General features: G+C 35.1%; 1 protein-coding gene across 1 annotated transcript in view; it reads right to left on the bottom strand.

Annotated features, from left to right (window-relative positions):
- DPY19L1 (dpy-19 like C-mannosyltransferase 1) overlaps positions 1-22,357 on the bottom strand; it is a 44,803-nt gene that overhangs the window by 16,030 nt on the left and 6,416 nt on the right. The window contains exons 4-14 of the mRNA XM_066321807.1: positions 21,767-21,854; positions 20,995-21,132; positions 16,201-16,321; positions 14,593-14,686; positions 12,387-12,444; positions 8,891-8,982; positions 7,356-7,455; positions 5,889-5,966; positions 4,215-4,301; positions 2,691-2,750; positions 288-368 (exon numbers count right to left, since the gene is read on the bottom strand). Coding sequence (XP_066177904.1) covers positions 288-368; positions 2,691-2,750; positions 4,215-4,301; positions 5,889-5,966; positions 7,356-7,455; positions 8,891-8,982; positions 12,387-12,444; positions 14,593-14,686; positions 16,201-16,321; positions 20,995-21,132; positions 21,767-21,854 — 997 coding nt within the window. The remainder of the gene's footprint in view (positions 1-287; positions 369-2,690; positions 2,751-4,214; positions 4,302-5,888; positions 5,967-7,355; positions 7,456-8,890; positions 8,983-12,386; positions 12,445-14,592; positions 14,687-16,200; positions 16,322-20,994; positions 21,133-21,766; positions 21,855-22,357) is intronic.

Here is a 22,357-nt window from a genome sequence, read left to right on the forward strand (position 1 = left end):
AGATACCCAAGACAAACAAAGCCCTATAAATCCACATTTAAAAACAAACACATAAAGCACTCACTAAGACAAAAGTAAAGATATTTGTGTTTTCACAAATTTTGGTAATAACATCTCAAACTGATAATACATAATGAAAGAAAAAGCAAATATACAATCTCTCTCCCACTTCTGCAAAACAAATTCTGGGAATTCAGGAAAGTGTATCAGTAAAATGTCAAAAAAAGTATTAGGAATGATAAAATTTTTGAAAGACACCAACCAGATACTTTGAGAAGAGAACTTACATCATCAGCTATTCCAAATACAAGAGAAGTCAGGTATTTCAAGGTGACTGTCCCAAATAACCAGGCACATCCTTCAATGACCTTGAAAAATATATTTAGAATGAAATGGATGTCTGTACCACTAGTCATTTTTTTAAAAGGCTTCTTAAATGTAGTTACTACTTACAAACTCTCCTATGTTACAGCTGAAATAATTTTGTGCAACTGATTTACACTATAGCTGTACTACTCCATACAGCATTGTAGCAGAGGCAGTATCAAAGTTAACTTTAAACAGGGTCAGCCTCAGTGTCTCTTCCATCTGTTTAGCACGTATCAGTGTGTAGGGATTGTTTTTGGACAAGAGCTGCTCTGTATTATCAGGTTGTACTAGCCTGGTAATTCAAATCTTTGGAGGAATTTGCTGATTTATTGTACTGTCTCTAGATGATCTGAGGTTAGAAGTTGAAGGAAATACAAGCAAAGTATGTAGAGTTACTACTTCTAGTTCTGTATCAAGTTTATTGTGGTAGCAGGACGGTTAAATTCTTGGCAGTGTAGCTTAATCTAGCTAATTCTTTATAAAACTGGATCAGCTGAATAGGACAACCTGTCTCAGTATCTTGTATTTGGGACTCACAGCAGATGTTTTCAGAGAGAATGCAACAAAAAAACTGATCTTTGCCCTAGTGTAACTAGGGTTTTTATGTGACGATGGGCTCATTTAATGGCTGCTAAGAAAACTAAGTACCCAGGAGGTATCCTAATCCTTTAATGAATGCCTCTGGGTTTTTTTCTTCCACCAGTAACTTTCTTATTCCTTATAAGCTTACTGCTGCTATCATAAGGGGCACTAAAAAAACTATAATTATATTCTACTTCTATTCACTGGTTTTGTCATATTTACCTTTATTTTACAAGATACAGAATTCTAATGTGTTTTAAAATCTCAGCTATTTGGTGAATCTACATTAATAATTATCTTCATACTCAATGGTAACAGATTTCGGGAGAAATCTAATTTTTAATTTTAATTAGGTAAGACACATTGACTGAGACTACATGCAGTATTTACAACATTACACATGAATTTACAAAATAAAAAACAGAATTCTGCTTTCTCTACAGCTCCTTCTCTGTGATTTTCCTTTTTAGTGCCTGCTCAGTAATGAATTGGTGTGTTCAGAGAATTTTGTGTAAGAATACTGAGATTTCTCTGCTGAATGGTAGCACCTTATTTGGGATCAATTATTTTATATATGCTTTTAGGGGCATGGTGGTCTTCTGAAAATTTACCATTTAATCCCACCCTTTGTTTCTGATCTTCTAACATTCATACCTTATCTCATGGAGTTTAATTTCATTTATAGTTCCAGTTAGATAGCTTCTCCAAAAAGTTCCTGAAATTTATGTACATTACATTCACCCACACACCCTTATCTACATCCTTCAGAGAAGTCAAACACTTTTGCAAGGTGTGACTTCCTTCCACAAAGGCTGCACTGGATGTCTCTCATTATACCGCACATACATACAGCTTAACACCTCCCTGATCATACAAGGTTTTTTTCTTTTACAAAACCCAGATTTATTAGTTTGCCGTTCCACAAGTGCCTTAGACCTCCACTTCAGAAAGCTGTCAGGAAATCTGCCTACACTCTGCTTTTCCCTGGTACTACAGCCAGGCATGTATACATGCAATGCAGTTTGCTATAAATATTTTAATTCCTTCCTATTCCAATATCTTCATAATAACTGTATGAATTTCATGCAGTTTTGCTAACAGCTTGTCCTTCATTTAATAAGAATGCCTGTCTTAAGTCAGGCATAGTCTTGAGTAGGCTCACCCATCTCAGGTGTCTTTACATGTTAACTTTATGTCTTAAGCAGCAAGTCACTTCTCATGTTTTCTACAGTGTTACATTTTATTCACGTTAGTTTTGGGAGCATTCTCCCTGTTTGGACAGGACTTCTACAACCCTCCAACCTCACCCACACATCCCACAGTATTTCACTCTGACTTGCTTCCCAATGTAATTTCACGATGTTTACTGTTGTCATAAAAATATCCTTGAAAAGTTATATAGATATCCACATTTTAGTGAATATCTAATGCAGTACCTCAATCTCCATTTCTGCAGGCACTGTTAGCCTTTTACTTGCTTTTTCTAAATTGACCTTTACTTTAAAATGATTTCCATACAGATCTTAGGTTTTGTAAACATGTCAAGTTGGCAATTTAAAATTAAATGTGTTTCTTCAGGAATTCAAGAGTAATTGCTGGGAACGTTGACAATTTATTAAAAGACAGTAGCTCAGCTATATTTCTTGATTTTCAATATTACAAATGAAACCAGAAGTTGTTTCTGTATTTGACAAAAAGAAACAAACAAAAAGTCATAGTTTTTTTCTGAAATTCCTTACCCATACATAGACTTCTCTTTTGCGCCTTTTCAAGACTTTCGGACTCCATTCAAGAATTGCCTAATAAAAAAAATTAATGCATGTTTTTAGGTAACATAATAACAACAAGGTATTCCAGTACCCCTCAGAAAATGAGAGGTTTTTCTTTTTGGTAAGCCTATTGCATCATGTATTCATTTATTAAAAAATCCTCCATAATTAACACAACCTGACATATGAATATACATAGTATGATTTCACCCTGCACTGCCAAAACTTGCCATCGTAAAAACTCTTAGTCCAGTTCGAGTACAATTAATGGAAGACTACTTCTTTCCTTAAAGACATTCTGCATTATTCAGTTCTAAGTCTCTTTAAATCAAAAGCTATGGGAAACTGAGTTCTGCCTGCTCCTGTGGATGATGAGACTGAAGCAATAAATAAATTACTGGCAGTGTAATACAAACAATTTTCAAGTAAGTCAACAGAGCACAGAGGGCGATAGGAGTCACTCCTGTCTCACAATATGTTCATTTTATGACACAAGGAAGACCCATTTTAGGCTAATTTGATGAAGAATGTAATTAAAAGCTTCTGAAAATCCAGTCCATATGTGAGACTGAGGCCATTACAAGCAACGAATACTTTTTTCAAAGCAGAAAAAAGGCAAGGAACTCAACAGGTTGAGAACTCAACTCAACCTGTACTTAATATATAATTACAAAAGTTGCTACAAGAAACCAGAATAGATTCATAACAAGCAAACTATACTTCAGCAAATATGCAGCCAAGACAGTTTACTGTAGCGTAAGTGAGAAATTGCCAGACATTTGCTGATCGACAAAATATGAACAGACAAATAAAATCAGAAATTAAGATGATTTACAGTAAGCTAAATCGGATCTGTTCACAACACTTAATCTCCTACTTCTTATGTACATAAATCCTTTATGAGGAACTATACAAAACAGAAAGAGGTTGTGGGGTTTTTCCTATTTAAAGAAAAATTAAGAGAATGAATGGTGAGATGAATCTTTAGTGAATAATTTTGCTAACACAGCAGTATGACGCAGCAGTTTCAAATAGTCTTAAACCACTGTTGTATATGGTTTAGTCATTTGTTCTGCACTAGAGGATTTACTATCAAGAAGAAGCATTAAAATGAAGCTCCTGCTTGCTCATGTTCTTGTTTTACAGTCACTTGCATTGAGTGAGTCAAAACTTTGACTGTTTTACAGTCAAAATTACATACATGGTAAATTTTACATTTTTATAAAAAGAAGAGAACTATAAAATAGCAGCTGCTATAGAAGAGCTGAGTCTTTACTGAATTTCTCTTACAAAGATGTTTTGGTGTAAATCCATGATTTTTTGAATTAGAATTTACCCTTTCACCAGATATCTTTATGGTCTAATTCTGTTTCTCATGTGAAAGGTTTCTCATCGGTCTGGTAATGCAGCAGTTTCACATTTTACATCAATACACATATAACAGTATAGCACTGCAGTCTTAGCACAGCAGATAATTCTTCTTAAGCAACTTACCGAGATAACTACTAAAGATGCAGCATAATACGATGTCAGTAACATTGAATTACCAAACATCAGAATAAAACACACAAGAAGAGATATCTGAAAGAAAAAAATAAAAATTATTTCATTAAAAATGGAAAAGGTAAGGATTACCAAATGTATTAACAGCTTTAAATTTAAAAACATCTACTTTACAGCAAAGTGCGAGCCTGATACTCACACTTGCAGATTTGTTCTGAAAATACTGATTGCAAGGACTTAATGGCAGCAGGCAGCCAAGTGTAGACTGTTTTAATTTACTTATTAGAAGTATGTAAGAACAAAGCCTGGTCATAGGATAAATTTATATAATGCAACAACTACATTTCTGAAGTTACTTCTAATATTCGTTTTTTTCTAAATTACAGTATGAGTTCTCCCCATCCTGTTTGTTACCTTCTAGAATTCTGAAAAAAAAAATTAATAAAATGTTTGATGTCTTCTTTTTTCCTAACTGACAAACACATGTTCAAAATACCATCATCAGCACAGTCAAGGAAGCAGAACTCTGACTGCTTGATCATATGCACCTAATTACACCAGTTTGAAAGTCAAGGCTGAAATACAACTTTTATCCACCAATCCTTACCTACTGTGTTCTCTTTGTTAACAGAAAGCAATCTGAATTACATTTTCCAATTTGGAGGGCAAAAATCAATAAGCAAACTCTGTCTTCTTTTATACTCAGGAATAAGGAAAAATAACACAGTAATTTTCAGACTTTTCTACTCCCCTCTTCACATAGTTAAGACTTTCATTTTCCACAGGAGGAGGGTAGGATGAAGGCAAAAATTGAAAACACCACAGAACAGACTGGCAGTTTACCCAGTCACACAAAGCTGTCTCTGTAACATAACATGACTGTTTATCTATCTGAAAATAGGCCATTTATGGCACTTCGGCACCTAAGTTATGCTTTAGCAATTGACATAAGCCTGAAAGCTTAAGTATGTCATCCTGCTTCTGTCAAAAAACTAGCAAACAAATCTGCTTATTTTGTCCCTGCTTTATATGAGAAATGAGTCGCATAGAACTTACCACTGCCTTTAGTTTACCATTTACAGTGTTTAAAAAAATGTTTGAAAACCTAGGGAATACAACTTAGTTTCTTTTCTGGGGAAATATTCTCTTTTCGCCCCTTACTGATTTAGCATAGCACAATGTTAGCAAAAAAGCCCCCCTTCTAAACACCATCACATTTCTTAAAAAACTTGTCTACATCTTCCTTTATATTTAAAACTGTAATCTCACTTCAAAAAGCAAAACTTGATCATTATCTCAACTTTAAAAATTAAATACAGGTATTATGCAGAAACTTACATATCTTTTACTTATAATTTCCCTTCTTTCTTGACTTTCTCACCCAGTTTTGAATAAAAAAGAAAAAATTGTTTTCAACTTAACAGTTTATTTTCTTGTCCTCCTTTCTAAGTATCTCCCCAAGCAGTTAAACCACAAGATCTTTGCATGGCCAAGACTACAGCAGTTTTCAAAACCCTATTTTAGTTCCAAACCAGATCCCTCCCTCTCTTATCATTGCATGTTCTCAACCTTTGTGCAGCTAAGGAAAACACTTCTGACAAATGGTCTCTTTTTTATGCTTTGACCTGTTTGAGGGAACTTAAGGGTTCTTTAAAAAAGCATTACCATATGAGCAGATAGTATCTTCTGTAATTTGCTGGAGTCAATATAACCCATAATACACACTGCAAATAACGAAGCTATCTAAAATCAAAAGTGAAAGGGAAGTTAAAACAAATTGCACTGGTGTACTCCCATATGCAAAAGAAAAGATTATTGAAACAATCATTAACTTTTATTGCTACTTTTTGCTAAGTACTTAGGCGTTTCGTAATTATTTCTTTCAGAAATCTTGTTGTGGTGCTCTAAATAAGAATCATCAAATATAGCTGAATATTTAAGAAACAAGTATTCAACTTTATAAAAATACAGGTCACCAAAATATAGCACTAACACATAACTTTTCACCTTTAAATTTAAAACAAAATTAAAAAGTCACCGAACACAAAAAAACCCAAACCAAACAAACCAACCAAACAAAGAAAAAAACAAAAACAAACAAACAAACAAACAAAAAACAAAACAAAACAAAAAAAAACCCAACCAAAAACCCCAAACCAACAACCTTAAAATATATCAGTCAAAACCACAAAAGAATTACTCATTAATTTTAAGTTTTCAGCAAAGTATGAAAACTTCCACAAATTGCCACTAAGGAAAATAAGACTTGTTGACTTATTGATTAAACAGCCTCTTAAAATACATATGGGAAATTAATGAATTTATAAAGTGAACCTGAATTTTCAAATTTCAGGCTCAGCATCTTAAACAGGTTATGCTGACGAGTTTCTCTCAATATTTTACAGAATTTATTTGTTTCCTTTTATGCAGTTAGAAAACTTGCATACCACAGCTTATATTGATTGTTTAAAGCTATCAACTCAAACCAGGGAGTATCTGCTTCAAGTAAGGCAGACAAGTAAAAGGTCTGGAGACACAGATGGATTTCAGTCAACAGGCTACATTTCAACCAATTCAAACAGTAAGAACTTTGCTGTGTGACAGTATCCTACTGTTCCAATCAGCATTTACTAGACTTCAGTGCTAACTACAGTCACCCCAGCTATCCAAAATCTCAGACTACAGCACTACTCAAGAACTCATCAAAATTATATAGGAAATCATGCAAAATCATGCCATGGTATTACATGCCATGCAAACATAGGACATTGTAAAATTTATAACAGCCTGAAGAGATGCAAGACAAATGCCTTTTTGTATTTTTGTGCTTTAAAACAATTTTTTTTCTTGTTCTAATGTACTGATCTCAGGCTAGAGCCTCCTTATACGGGAAAAGTAAATATTTTTAGTCCTGGAGACACAGAATGATAAGTGTATAAATGGGCAACTTTTAAACTCAAGTCTAGAAAAATACTGATGTGATAAATGATGAGAACCTTTTGTGACAGTGAGAAGGAAATCCGGCTAAACGAAAAGTTCTGGTATAGTTGTGAATTCAATGGCTATCTATACAGAGCAGTCAATTTCTCCAGGTTAGACAAAGAGGCTATTGAGAGGTAAATATGGGCTTACCTGAGTTAGAAGAACAAATTGAGCAAACTGCCAGGGAAGCATGAAAAAGATATTAGAAACACACAGTGCAATCAAGCTTCCTTTATTAATACTCGGAATCCTTGGGGAAAAGAGACAGAATAGGCATCAGTAAGTACAATTACACTGGTGTTTGCATATAATTGAAAAGTACAATAGAAAATGCAATAAAAACAGTTACCTTGGAAGATAGCTAGCAATATTGATCACCTACAAATAACACTGCTCAAATAAATTTACTATCTTTTTTCTTGAGTTTCCATGACAACAGCTCTGATGTTTAATGTTCCTTAACTATTTGATGAGTCACTGATTACCAAACAAGTCTTCTCCTGGCAGTATGCAGTACAGCAGGCCAAAGTATGTCATTTGCAAGTGCTTCACCTTCTTGTGACAACTCTACAGTCAGGTCACAACCATTTCCATTTCAGCTGAAATCACAACTGTTTCAGAATGGTTTCTGCATTTGAAAGTGATTTAACTCTTCTCTCTCACATTTCTTCCATATTTACTTTCTGCTAGCAATCCTCAGTGATGTTTCAGGGAAGAACACAATGACAAATACATGAAACTCATCTGTAATTGAAACCCTAGTCTGTTCTCCACAAAGAGTATTTCTTCATATTTTTATTTTTCTGAAATAAATGCTATTTAAAATATTTAATCCTGTGTTAATTCTAGTTCCATTCTGAAACGTCATGTTTCTAATTTCACTAAGTTCTACAGAGTACATATCTTTTCCTCATAAAAAACACAAATTAGTGACAAGCTTGAAATACTTTTGCTTTAAACATCAGTAACTATAAATCAGTATGACCTAATAAAGGAAAATTGGTGGTTATAAGTACTAAGATCAACTAAGTCATAAATACATTGTAAATTTGATGCAATGGAGTTGGTGGAGAAGCCCTTAAGTAGGAACGGTCATGCTTATTTTCTAAAACAGAGGCAAGACAGTAACAATCATGTTGCAAGCCAGAAACATGTAAAAAGCAGGGCTAATGAACTCAAGAGCACGCCTGCATTAACGTAATTAGACTGCTCTAAATCGTTGAACTAGTTAATGAGACTAGATAATTAATCATAGAAAACTGCAAGAACATACTAGCTTATGGGTGCCTATAGCATCCTCTGTTGCAAAGCATAGGCTTACTCTACGTGCAGCCAACATACCACTCTCCAAGAGGGACAAAACCAATTGATGAAGAATCAGCTTGTTTCTCATGGAAGGAAGGGACACCAACCAAAAACTGATTTTTACTTTAGATACGTATTTGCCAACACAGTAATTCTGATTTTTATGTTAATCATGTCTTCAAGGTGCAAAGTTTTTCCTTTTAATAAGTGAGTAATGTGACTGCAGTTCTACTGGTGCAGCGTCTGCAATGTAACAGCCACAGGAAAGGTTCTCTGTTAATGATACCATTGTTACAGCATATGGAGGCATTTAAATAAATGTCCTGTGACATTCGATTTTTTTAAAGCATTGTTAAGACCCAGTATAAACTGAGAGGTACCTGAGAATATAGGTCAAAAGCAACATCTGCATCACAAGGAATGGGTACGAGAAACTTTCACGAAGAGGTGGAGTCCACATGACACGAGTGCACTAAAAATAAGAACTGGGTTAGATGGCAACATTCACTGACACATTTCCATAAAACCACACATTTGTACTTCAAAATGAATTATTACAGATACTCCAATAAAGCAAAAAACCAAACTATACGTGGTTTTAGTGAGAAAGTTAAAAAAACAAGTCAGGAAGCAGAAAAGAGGAAGGAAAAGGAAGTGGCTTCCACACTTGAGGCCTAATATACACTGTGTAATTAAACTAGATCACTGCTTTTGCAAAATTAAATGTGGCAGCTAGGGAACACCAAGGAAAAAGCAGGACAGCAGCTACCTGTCCCTGGTTCTCCTGAAATTATCAACTCTTCCAGGTAAATGATTTCCAAATTCATGCAGTGACTCGCCACACTTAGAGACAGTGTTGGGGAGATAATCTGAAGGATAAACCAATATATTCCTCATTATGATAGAGTTCTTCAGGTTATAAACACTTTGCATTTCTATTAGTAACAGCACATTAAGTATACATCTGAAGCTGCCTTCCAAAACAGGCCAGTACACTAAACTCATGAAATTTAGTTCATACTTATACACGACTTATGTTTTCCACTCTTTAACCCTAATAAAGCAAAGCATAATACAGTGAAGTCAACTGAAGAGCTCTTTCATTAATTTCCTAATTAATGGGGTTCATGACAAATAAATAATGGGCCTTCTGGCAAATGGCTCAATAACAACTGTTGTCTCCAATGTTTATATACAGCTCTTTATAAAGTGCTTGCACTGACCATCAAAAAAGAACAAATACGACTTTACAGGAGTACTTTGACATACAAAAAACAGGTTCCAACTGGCTATCAAGGGATTTGCATTAAAAATTAGAAGTAAGTTCTTTAAAACTAAAAGAGGAAAATGTAACTCATCTTAACATGGACCATAATGAATCTATGAATCTTGTAGGATACTGTTGCCAGGATGTTCCTTCTCCTTTGCTTCCTAGAATCTTCAAACCATTTTTCAAAAATATTGTTTTACCAAATAAGTCACTAAAATTAACATTATATAATTCCTTGCTTATTGCCTTGCTATTTCCCAAGTACGTTAAATTAATAGTGTAAAATAAAAACAAAGTACAGAAACCCATCCCATTAATCACAGTCTCTGACATCTAGAAGCACTCTTTGTAAAAGCAGCACCAATTATCATTAAAATAAACCTTTCATAAATATATGTATTAATGTGCTGTCCTCAGTTGACTGCACAGATGTTAATTTTTTTTTAATAAGCAATAAAGATAATCATGATTATTCTAAAGCAGTGTAGTAATTTTAAGTATTTTTCAAGACTACAGCAACATTTGGTTTACCAAATCTTATGATACTGGAGGAGACAGGAAAAAAATGATGAGCATATACAACCACAAAAAGGAAGTATTACCTTAAAAGTGGACACACTAATGTGGGCTATGCTACTTTTCTGTATTTGGAATGCAATGCTAAACTCAATCATCTGTGCATGATTTATCAAGGCTGTAAACTCATTCTGCTGCAGGTAGAAATATATCAGATTTGTCTAAGTCTGCAATCATTAAAACACAGTAGCACAAGCACAGCACATAAAAAAACATACAGCCTTAGGGTCACTAGCTCAAAGCCAGAGAATCATTTTTACACAGCATTAGAGCTGAGATACCAAGGCTTACAGACCAGGCTTTCTTGTGTAGCTCAGTCCTATCCTTCCCAAATAGGAAAGGAAATTTTTAGCAGCTGGTCTAGCTCGACCGCACGCACCGTGGACCCACACAAGATGATTTACACATAATCACAAGTGCATCAAAGAGCTGGGCATTAATTACACTCAAAGGCACACCCACAGCATAGGATTCAACAGAGCACCCAGCCAGGAGAGAGCCCCTGTGCACCTGTAACTAAGGTACTACCGTAACTATAGACACAAGACCAAATAAGCCTGAGTTACTTCATTCAGATACAGTCCAAACACAAAGTGCCAGCTGAGATCCAATGCTGCACCTCTGCAAGTATTTCCTATTGTTCTACATCTGTGTAGAGCTATGCAGATCAGATTTCACACCATTCTCCAAAATACATTATCTGTGCTTCTTCCCCAAGACAAGTCTTTCACAGAGAGAGAGAAGGTCTCCTACAGTCACCTATGGATAGAACTGCACTGTACCACAGTGAAATAAATGGGTTTTTGCTACCACTGCCTCGAAGTTTTCAACGCATTTCTTTCTGAAGGTACACTTACCACCTTCAGAGACTTGGCAAAACAGTGCCTATTCTATTAGCATTCACTAGCAAAGGATGAAACATCATTTCACTTCAGGATGCCATCAGGAATAGAAATCCACATAAAATGCTGTATTTACACTCATATAGCACAAGCAAAGTTTAGCAACCCTAATATTTACCTGTTCTCAACCAGACAGTTCAATATCCATGGGTTGCTTTAATATGTTTTAATTCTTTAAATATTTAAAGACACTTCAAATGGAACTTGAAAATAAAATAGCTATTTCATCACACAGATTTTTGTTTTATAAGGAAATTGTCAAAGCTTACTGTGAATGCAAGCATCTCTAATTCTGTTATGCACAATACACGTTCTAACAACTCAGTGTTCTCCACCAAGTTCACCTCAGTAAAATAAGAAAACAAAACATAAATTCAACCCTAAACTAAATTACAAGGTAGTTAGTTTCCATTTAGAAGATCTTTACAAAATTCCATTCATAAAATGAGCACTAAGGAAAAAAACCAAACAAAACAGCCCGAGGGAATCAGAATGAAAGCTATGAATTTTCTTCCAAAATATGAAACAATGGCATGAACAGCATTAACTGGGAAAACCAGGAGATGTTTTAAGTGACAGTTTCTTTTTTTTCACCTTTCCAGCGATGCAGCTTATTTAAGTTTAGCATTGGAATCCTTTATATGCATACACTAGTTCTAAATTCTGTGTATCCTTGGTATAGTTTGTAAGTATATACAGAGGTTTCTTTGCACTTTTCTTTGTATTGACGATTTTCCAGTAAAAGATACAGCAATTTAAAGAAGCTTACTCGTACGGTACATGTAGCCCAGTTATGAGTGGTATGGGCACCAAAATAAAGTATTCTGATGTTTTGAAACTTGAAGTCATTGTGCTACTAGGTTTCAATCTCAGGACCAATTTACAGTATATTTCCTTTATGATTTTTTTAGTTTAAGCACTGAAGTGACATTGGACTGTGCTATGCAATTTCCAGTCATGGTCTTTTTTGCTTTCAATTGTCTTATTAACTTATTTTAATTGACTTTTAATTGACTTTATTTGCATTCAATCTCAAATAAAAAACATCAGTACATTTAATGAAATGAGAATTAGCTTAAGCTTCAATAGTAACTAAGAAAAAAGGAGTGGTGGGAGAGGGAAACCTACCTCTCCATGATTGAAAAAGAAACACAACACGGTAACCAGGCCACCTAGACGACTCCCACTGTGAAAAGAAGAAAAATAGGTACAAGAGAATCTTATAACGGTCAATGTTGCTTAAAAAAGGCAAAGCAGCACTTGTGTACAGCTAAGTTTAGGGAGAAAGGGAGGAAAGCTTTTAAGCATCAAGGGAAGGCAATCAACTGAATCCACACAGTATTAAAATACCAGTTAGTCATACTGTTTATTTCAGAGCAAACCAGTCCTTTATACAACCAATCTTTTTTGCAGAACACCGATTTTGATGTTAATAACTTGGAAAACAGTTATTCCACTGCTCACAAATGTTGATTTAGATCATTACATCTGGTGCTTTTAAAAACGAGAAAATATAAATGCAGTACTTCTTGCCTAAGATGTTGAGCAGTAAATTTCAGAATCTGCCTGATCAATCACCCAACAGGAAATTTTGGTCTGGGTCTGAAGATTAATTTAAAATAATCAAATCAAGCATATTCAAAAAACATACTTAAAAATTAACTCATTATATGTTCAAAAATTCAATTGTGTCTTGCATTATGTGAAATACTGCAAAGTTAACACAAGGAAGCTTTTTAAACCCTTAAGTATTTTTTACATTTCCACATCAATCAAATCATCTATTGAATAAATAGCAAAAGTAAACATAAAGATATTACTTAGATTTTTCCCATGTCAAAAGAGTAATAGATAAGGTTCCTATTTGTTTAAACAGATTTGTAATTACTCAAGTTATGGGATATAAAGCAAAGGACATTTTTGTGCAGTACTCTGAATGACAAGTTCACTACCACTCTGAATGACAGATGATACCATTTTTGCTACTAAACAAAAGCAGCAGCCAGCTGTTAAGATTCCTAAAAAAAAAATTACCCAAACCAAACAACGAAAAAAAAAAAATCAACAACCCAATAAAAAAAAGCCAGCCAAAAAACCTCCCTTCAAATCCTCTCAGATCCTTCACCCATCACTAATACACAAGTCAAACAGAATCAGTAGGTTCTGGGCACAAAATCTGAGGATTAAAGATACTGAGCACTAAAATAATCTCACGGAATTGTGCATTCTTGCACATAAAACTCAACCTTACAGCCTGTAAATTCGAAAAGCTTCAACGCTAAAATGCAAAATGACAAAAAGAATATTAAAAATGCTAGCCCTAGAAACAAAATAAAAATTTGCCAAAGAACACCCCAAACCAGAAACAAAACTCAAGGTCTATGCTTTCTAAAGAAAAGTAGTGACAAATAAAAAGCTCACTGATTTTTCAATGATATCCACATGTAAAATGTGAATTTCCCTTAGGAGAAATACTGACAAGCTAATGACACAGATATTCAAAGTTTACCTACTTCCTCAAAACAAGCACAAGGCAACTTCCTGCTTTTACTGACAGTGTCTGCCCTGGGCTATTCCATATTTTAATTATCAACACATGCTTGAGAGAGAGAAAGAAGAAAGCCCATGACAAAGAAACCAGAAAATGAATGAGGGGGAAAACCAATCACAAGTCTCAGAGGAAAATATAGTTGCCTTTGACTTTTTGGGAAAACACATGAAAACAGATGTAAACAGAAAATGTATTTCTGCTCTACGTGGAATCTATTTTTGTATGAAAGTGTATTACAGCTCCTGAAAAGTATGGACAGATACTGAAAACACAAATTTATAGAAAAAGGGAAGTGCATACAATTTGTCCAAAAGAATGCATTATGTCAAAACATATTTTGCCTTCTCAGTTAAGTTAAAATGGACATACATGCAAACATGACCTGAAGCAAAGCATCGGGAAAACCCCTGTCTTGGTTAGAAGTACACTGTTATTCAACTTGTGTTTAAAAACGAGTTACAGTGATAATTTCAAGAGCAGAAACATGTCAAAAGCTGTTTAAAACACATACAACATACAGTGGTATCAATGAGATACCACCTCAGAGAAATTTTCCACAATTTTCTTCCACCATCATCATTATTTTAAGCAAAGAGCTTCTCTATTTCAGTAATTTTTAGTGACAACGTATATGTAAAAAAAAAAAAAAAAGTAAAATAAAGCACCACTGCTGTACAAACAAATAACCAATATCCCATAAAGATATTTTTATGCTCACTTTCGAATTTTGTGTAAAAACTGACAGCTAATACCAACTAAATAACACAGTCTTAACTGCCTTACCTGAGGTATGTACCATATATGAAGAACAGGGACATCATGAATCCATTCAACAGAAAAATCACAGCAACGTAAAAGGAAGCAGGGTCTCCCAACCCTAACAAAAAGCAGTTAATATATATTGTCAAATATAGAATGAAGGCCACATTGGGTAGAAAGCATCATACAATCAGTATATTATCTTAATATATCTGTATTATTTATAAACTATCAGTACAATATCTCAGTGTATCTACAGAAAGAGACAATTAAAAGTAAATGTAAAAGTAAGGAAGACTATTGTGAAGATTCAATTAGGAGACCACACCTTTGAAAAAATCCAGAAGTAGGGGTAGACATAACACTGGGGCAGTCAGTGACAGAATAGCCAAGAGGGATGCGTTAGCTGCAGAGAAAAACCTGTGATGTTTAGAAGGTGGAAGTACTGCTAAGAATATTCTGCAGGCTACATTTTGACTTCATAGAGCTTTTTAAAACAGGTTTGTTAATCCTAGACTCTCACTTCTCATCTCTTGCAGGAATAAACCCATCTATAAACATATCACACACAACGCTCTTTGCTTTTTTGTTTCATTATAAGCCAAGATATTTTCCAGTAATGCAAGTCTTTCAATTTATTCATTAACAGACACTTCTGCACTCGCTCTTCTGCTGTTATTCTCTTTCCCACTATTTCTTTAAACCCTCCTGGCTCTAATCATTTTAGCAATAGAGCATAAAAAGCCTTATTCATTGAAGTGAATGGCAGCAGAACTTCATAGTTTCATATGCAGAACTGATTATTCCCCACTGCTGAAAATACAGCAAGACAGTTTTCTAAAGTAAGATGATGATATGCTCACCAAACACAGTAGTCTCAATAGCTGGTGCTTCTGTTGGTTTTGTTTTTACAAAAAACAGGAATGAAAGGCTGTAAACTGTTTATTGCTTCTTACAAAATTAGAGAAAAGTGAACCATTCAAACTCTGAAGTTCTTACAGCCTTTGTGCAAAGAAAAAATACTACCCTGTCATCACACAAAGGAATTCAAAATGATAAAATGAAACAACTCCACAAACTACCATCTATTATTCAGCTTCAACTGACTGTAGAACACCTTGAAATCACTTCTTGGTAAGGCGTTTTTATTGTTTAAAACTTACTTGACAAGCCAATATTTCAAACGTGGGGGAAAAAAAAGCAGCAGAGTCCTTGCTTTGGTATCAAAATCAAGGCATAAGGTTGAAATTCTTATGCTGAAGAGTAGCTCATGAGAGAAAGAGGATTCTACTCAGCTGCATCACTAAGATATCTCTAAAAAAACTCCAGAATTGAGGGAGGAAATTTTGAAATGTAGGAACTTAGACTGTATTTGGGATCCTTCAGAAATTACAAAAAATTAATACATGTACAGTAGGCTTCCAATTACATTTAGGACATCTTATTCTTTGTAACAATCTGACATTATGAAGGCTCAGACCATAACTGTGAAGTTTTGAAGTCCAGGATAGGAATTCAATCTGGGCAGAAGAAGATTCAACCTTGGTAACAGAAGAATACTTATTATTTCTCAGACACATAAAGCCACAACTGTACGTTTCCAAGGAGAAGCCATGATAAAACAGAATTTACCTTCACAGCTTTCAACAGGACTAAGCCCTTTTCCTCTGTTTACAGTCCAACATGTCTTTGTTGGTAAACCAAGGAAATCCATAATGGTGGTATACATGCGGTACCAGCTGGCAAGGACCACCTAGGGGGAAAACAGGATTAGAAGTTGCTGCCCAGAGTAACCTCTCATGACAGCTGGCCCTCAACCACAATCATTTTCAAACTCAGGATTTATCTCAGCAGCTTAAGCACTTTTGACCACAATTTCCTAGAGGCATCTAATAGACCAAGTGTTCATTAACAGACTAAATTATGCCTATTGATATTTAGAGGCTTTATGACAGAAATAATTTCCTGCATCAAGCTCTAATATTCAGAAAAAAATCCTACATACTGCATTGTCTGGAAGGTTCCTCAATTGAGCATTTTTGTTTATCAGATATTAAGACCACAGTTGTTGTTGACAGAGGACAGTTGACCAAATTGAACTAATTCAAGCCAATTAATTTTTTCTACCTCCCAAGAATACTAGTGGACCAAATCTTTAGGATTTTAGGTCTGCTAAATTCTAATAGGTTAAATTTAAGAATGCATTACAAAGGCCTTCCAGATGCAATGTAAGAGAGCATTTCCATTTTCCATGCAAAGGCTGTGATGTTCTTATAACAACTCAATTAAATCTCAACACCTGACACAGAAAACATCAGTACTTTACACACAGCAAAAATGACAACTCATCTCACAGCAAAGTCATTAGTTAATAACATTACCAAGCTATTCTGTCAGGATATAACTGACTTTATAGAGTTCATAAATGAGTAATGTGGCCATTCTGGTTGAGCTGCTTTGAAAGTTATAACCCAAGGGTTCCCAGACTGACAATATGTTTCACCACTGCAGTATTAGCTGCCTCTGCCCTGTGTCACAGAGAACATATATAAGAAAGATGATTCTTTCGTCTCGCTCCCCATACAATTAATAAAACTCTTTATGTCACTTCTATCTTCAAGAAGGTCAAGAAGGAAAAACAGGAATGTGTGTGAGAATGTGATGGAGTAAATCCTCCTGGAAACCACTTCCAAACACACAAAGGACAAAAAAGTGATTTGAAGCAATCAGTGTGGATTTAACAAAGGTGAAATCACACCTGCCCAGCTTTATAACCTTCTGAGATTACTGTATTGATAGATAAGGGGACAGCTGCAGATTTTTTTTAATCTAGTGCCAATCTGTTCTACATCTTAAGACTAGATGATGGCACAAGGGAACATCCTCAGCAAGTCTGCAGGATAAACACTGGAAAGAGTGACTGATCCTTTTGCTGCCATTCAGAGGGATATCAAAATGTAGGAGAAATGGGCCAACAGGAATCTTCCCAACAGGGAAATGCAAAGTCTGTATTTGCAGTGCTGAGCCGCCCAAGACAAAAAAGACACAGAATAAACGATGACTGAGACAGACTCTTTTTGGTTGACAAGAGAAGACACAATGAGCACAAATTCAAATACAGGAAATTCCACTTACACATAGCAAAAAAAACTCTTTTAATTTGGGCGTGGTCAAAGACTGGAACAATCTGCATAGAGGTGGAGTATATCCAAACTGCAACTGGAGATGACCCTCAGCAACCTGCTCTACTTCTCCCTGGTTTGAGCAGTGCTGAGACTAGTCAACCCTCAGACAGCCCTTCCAACCTACACTGTTCTGGGATTCTAAAATTCATTAACTTTTAATACCAAGGCTCCAATCATCATGGCTCACTTCATCTGTGGCCTTCACACCCTCCCAATGCAAATCCTCTATATTTAAAATATGACTACACCTTCCTAGACCAAGACTCCATGCCTCAACACTGTGCGTTACGCTATCCTGAGTACAGTATCCTGAATTCCTGGAAGCTTTCTACACATCTGTGCCCTGGTGCTTCTGGCAGTGCATGTGTGCACATATGAACCAGGCACCTGCTCCATCTCCAGACAGACATCAACAGCCCTGGAGAACCAAATCAGTCTCTTTCTTATCACCTGAATGTGCTTTGTTAGGGACATCTGTATGGCATATTTGCATCACCAGCCCTGAAGCTGACATTACCCAAGCATATAAAGCATTGTTGCCAAACCAATGTTGCACCAAAAAAAAAATCCAAATATTATTTTAGCAACTTAACCATTTAACCTGTTTATGCCATGAGTGCCTGTGTATGCTACAGATTTTACAAGTGAATACTCCATAAAAAGGTATAAGGCTAGGTACTTAATGCAAAAAATCCCTTTTTTTGCCAAAAGCAACTTTACATGAAACAGTTAACATGGTCATAAACATGGAAACAAATCAGAAAGCAGCACAAAATTGCTAGGTCAGTTGGAGCACAGTGATGTTTCTGGAATTTCTACTGTTCTGTATCAGAGAAGGCAGTAAACACAGAACCAGGAAAACAAAAGCCTAGCTTTCAGACCCTGTGGACCAGGCCAGTTCTTTGCTGTAAAAGAACATGTAGAAAATTCAAGCCCTTTCACCAGATGCCTTTGAGTGTGCACTTTAAAGCCAACTATATGGATCTTTCAACTCACATTATCATTATCACCACCACACACAAAAATATCAACTGTTCCATAACAATGAACATCCAGAGAGCAAACTTAACACATTATCTCTCCACCACAGAAACTAATGCATTATCTCTCTGCCACTTTTCATCAGAAATGAAAACACCACAATTACTAGAACAACCTGACTATGGAGCAAATACTTGGAAAATCAACTTTATTTGGATTATAACACTGTACAGCTACAAGGACTACCTTGTTGCTTTCAATAGTTTTTTTACTGCTTATATCTGTAATTCATATAAAAGATGTATTGATTGCTACACACCCATTTTACTTTATTTTCCTTTTTTTGAAGTTTTTAAGGCTAGTACTGGCTGTACATGCAAGCGAATTGCTTTACTTTTCTTAATTTATTTAACATCCTATTTAGCAATGGAATTTCCAGATTGGTTTTGATGAATTTTAATATCCACTAAACAAACAAACATTTTATTAATAGCCTTATTGCTATTAATGGGCTGAAAGAGCTGGAAAGATCCCAAAATATCAAACAGGAAATGAAACACTTTCAGGAAGCACGACTGGGTACTGAGCATCTGAAGGAAAAATTCTACTGCCAACAAATAAATCCACAATAATCTTCTCACCACCTAGCCCCATTATAATTGTAAGAGAATTCTACAAATTTGGACAACATATTTCATATGTCAAGCTGCACCTATTGACAGTTTTATAAACACAGTTATGTGGAAACAGGAGTACTCAAGAAATATACTTAAAAACCTCCCCAAACACTATTTACAGGAAGGCTGGAAATTAAGCAGTAAATGACTGAAAGGAGCAGAGGAGACTATTTGTCTGCTTTGCATGCCCACATAGGCACAGAAAAGATGAATGAATTAATACCCTATCACAAACTTCTGTGAGCCAGTATAATCCTAGAAAACTGAACGAAGAGACAAACCTACACACTTCACACTGTAATCAACCTGCTGTTCCTCCAGAATGTCAGCCACTGTATCTGATTGCTCTTGTTTTAATTTAATCATCTAATTTACTTAATCATCTTTCAGGATGATAATGATGAGCCTTTAAGAACAAGTTCATTTGACCAGTAATCTTTGATTTTTGGAAGTAAGACTATAGCTGAAGTCAATAAATCTTTGTCAGCTAAAGGAAACAACTCTTCAGTATTCAAATAATGTTTACAATGGAACATTTCTAGAACTGAATGGCAATCCCTCCGGAGTTAGAAAAAAAACATCCAAGCAAACCCTAAACAACTGAGGGTGCAACAAAAAGTGCTCATCTATATAGCATTTAGATCTTCCAGAGCAAGGACTTAAGAAGCAAATGAAACCACTACGTGCAGCTTGTACAAATACACGCACACCAATAACCCTTACACATACAGTTCCTGAAAGCAGCTCTGCTCCAACAGAGCAGGAGAATGAGTATAAAAGCTTGTACCCCCCACAATCACAGCCATCATTAGTTGCTTCTCACCAAAATAAACTGCTGCTCATACATGAAGTTACAGAAACATACACTAACCAAAGGAATCTTCCCTTTGCAAAATGTTTGACACACTAGCAAAACCTTAAGAGACAGAAACCTCAACATTTTGTGCTCTTAAAACACTTGTTCTTTTTACTGACAAAAAAGCAGAGTAGAAGTATTATCTAACCAAGTAACAAATCCAACATTAAGTATGTACAACAGCAGTCAGTCTTCCACAGAGGAATTTCCTCTACAACATCTAAGTAAACTATTACCACTCATGGATTTCATGGCCACTGTAGACTGTGATGTGCTTAGTTCTGTCAGTTTTGTGTGTCCTACACAAAATGGAAAACAAAATAACCTTTTACAACCTGTATCACTGCAGTCATTATTGTCACATACATCATTTCATACATCTTATCTCCTAAAGTACACAATGTCAGCAACCTACTTGCTTTCAGGGAAAAGAACAAAAAAAGGCAGGAAGTACAGAATTGGTCTGGAACTTTTGGGCATAAAATACTAAGACCGATAAAGCTTTCATACTTGATTGAAAATACCTGAAGTTTGGAAATTAATCACAATGTATGAAGTAAGTTTCTCATTTGAAAGCTGGAACTGAAGTACAGTATTTAAGCAACACTTCCTTAGTCACTGTATCTTTACAACCACATTTTTCAGAGTAACTTTTCTTACAAACTTGTAGGCAAAGCTAAAACAACCAAAGATTTGCAGAAGGTATTATATTTAAAATATAGCTCACCTCTGGGTAAAGATTGAACCTTTGTAAGGTGTTAATCACCAAAGGATATTCAGTTAGTTTGTCATTCATAATTGCACATACTCCACTCCAAAATGATGGTGCCTCAATAATGATCTTGAAGTAGGAATAATAAAGACCCTACAGGAGAACAGATTTATTATTTACAATTAAAGATACCACTTCCACTTCAGGAACCACTACATACAGGCTTCATTTTAAAACAAATTTTGTAACGTAGCAAACAGAACAGGCTTTTTGAAGGTGATTATCCAGCTTCCCAAATCTCTTCTACTACTGCCACCAAAACAAGCCATGTGGGTTTCCTTCCACTTTGTTTCATAGCATACCTGCCAACCTCTCATATGGGCTGGTAACTATTTATTACACAGCATTTCACAACTCTCAAAATAAAAGCAGACAAAAGGGGGGTGTGTGTGTATACATATATGCCAACATATATTAATTGAAAAAATATTTTGGAAAAAAGGCTGCATAAGAAGACTATAATTGAAAGCAAGATATAAGTACTTGCAGTTTTGTATTTTGAGTCCTCCAGAACCATACTTTTAGATTACATTTTAAGTGAACTGTGAAGTGATACATTCATCGGCATCAGCTGCAAGTCACACAAACACTCTGCACATAAAAGTGTAATACACAGTAGCTGTAAGAGATCAATACATATACTTATGCAGAACGTATGAAGAAACCTTGGAAAGCCTGTGATCAAATTACAGACAGAAGTTTTCCAAGCACTGAAACATAATCTAACCATTTCCGTGCGAAAAGCCATTTCTCTTTCTAGTGTTGACAGGTGAGAAAAATGACGGTCATTTTCAAAAAGAGTTGTTATGTGACACCTGCCAAAAAATAGTAACAATTAAAATGGAATAAAGAGGTTTAGAATACGTACTAAGTCATAGATACCAAGGAACATTCAATCAATACCCAAAATGTACTTACAAACTGCTACTGTAATTTACTCATATAGCAATATTCTCATCTATTCAGATAATTTTAAATTGAAAAAGTATGAACACAGAGTATTTATTAAATTCTATTATGGCATTAGTACTCATAACACTATCTATTATATATAAAACTGTAACAAATTTTAATTTAGGTGCAGAAACTTAATGATTAAGCAGCAATTTTTCACCTGAAAAGCAGGTTTCACTTTCCTCTGAACAGGCTTAAGAAACCTTTCCTGTCAGCTTCACAAGAACAGAATTTTTCAGCTAAAAGATAATTCAGTCTTGAGAGGAAAGTTCTAAATATAAATTATCCCAATATCTTCTCTAAAAATAACTAAAAATTATATTTTTATAATTTTAAAATATCATATTACTCTGAAGCAATAAAT

This window comes from Sylvia atricapilla, chromosome 1 (assembly GCF_009819655.1).
Source record: "Sylvia atricapilla isolate bSylAtr1 chromosome 1, bSylAtr1.pri, whole genome shotgun sequence".
NCBI classification, from domain to species: domain Eukaryota; kingdom Metazoa; phylum Chordata; class Aves; order Passeriformes; family Sylviidae; genus Sylvia; species Sylvia atricapilla.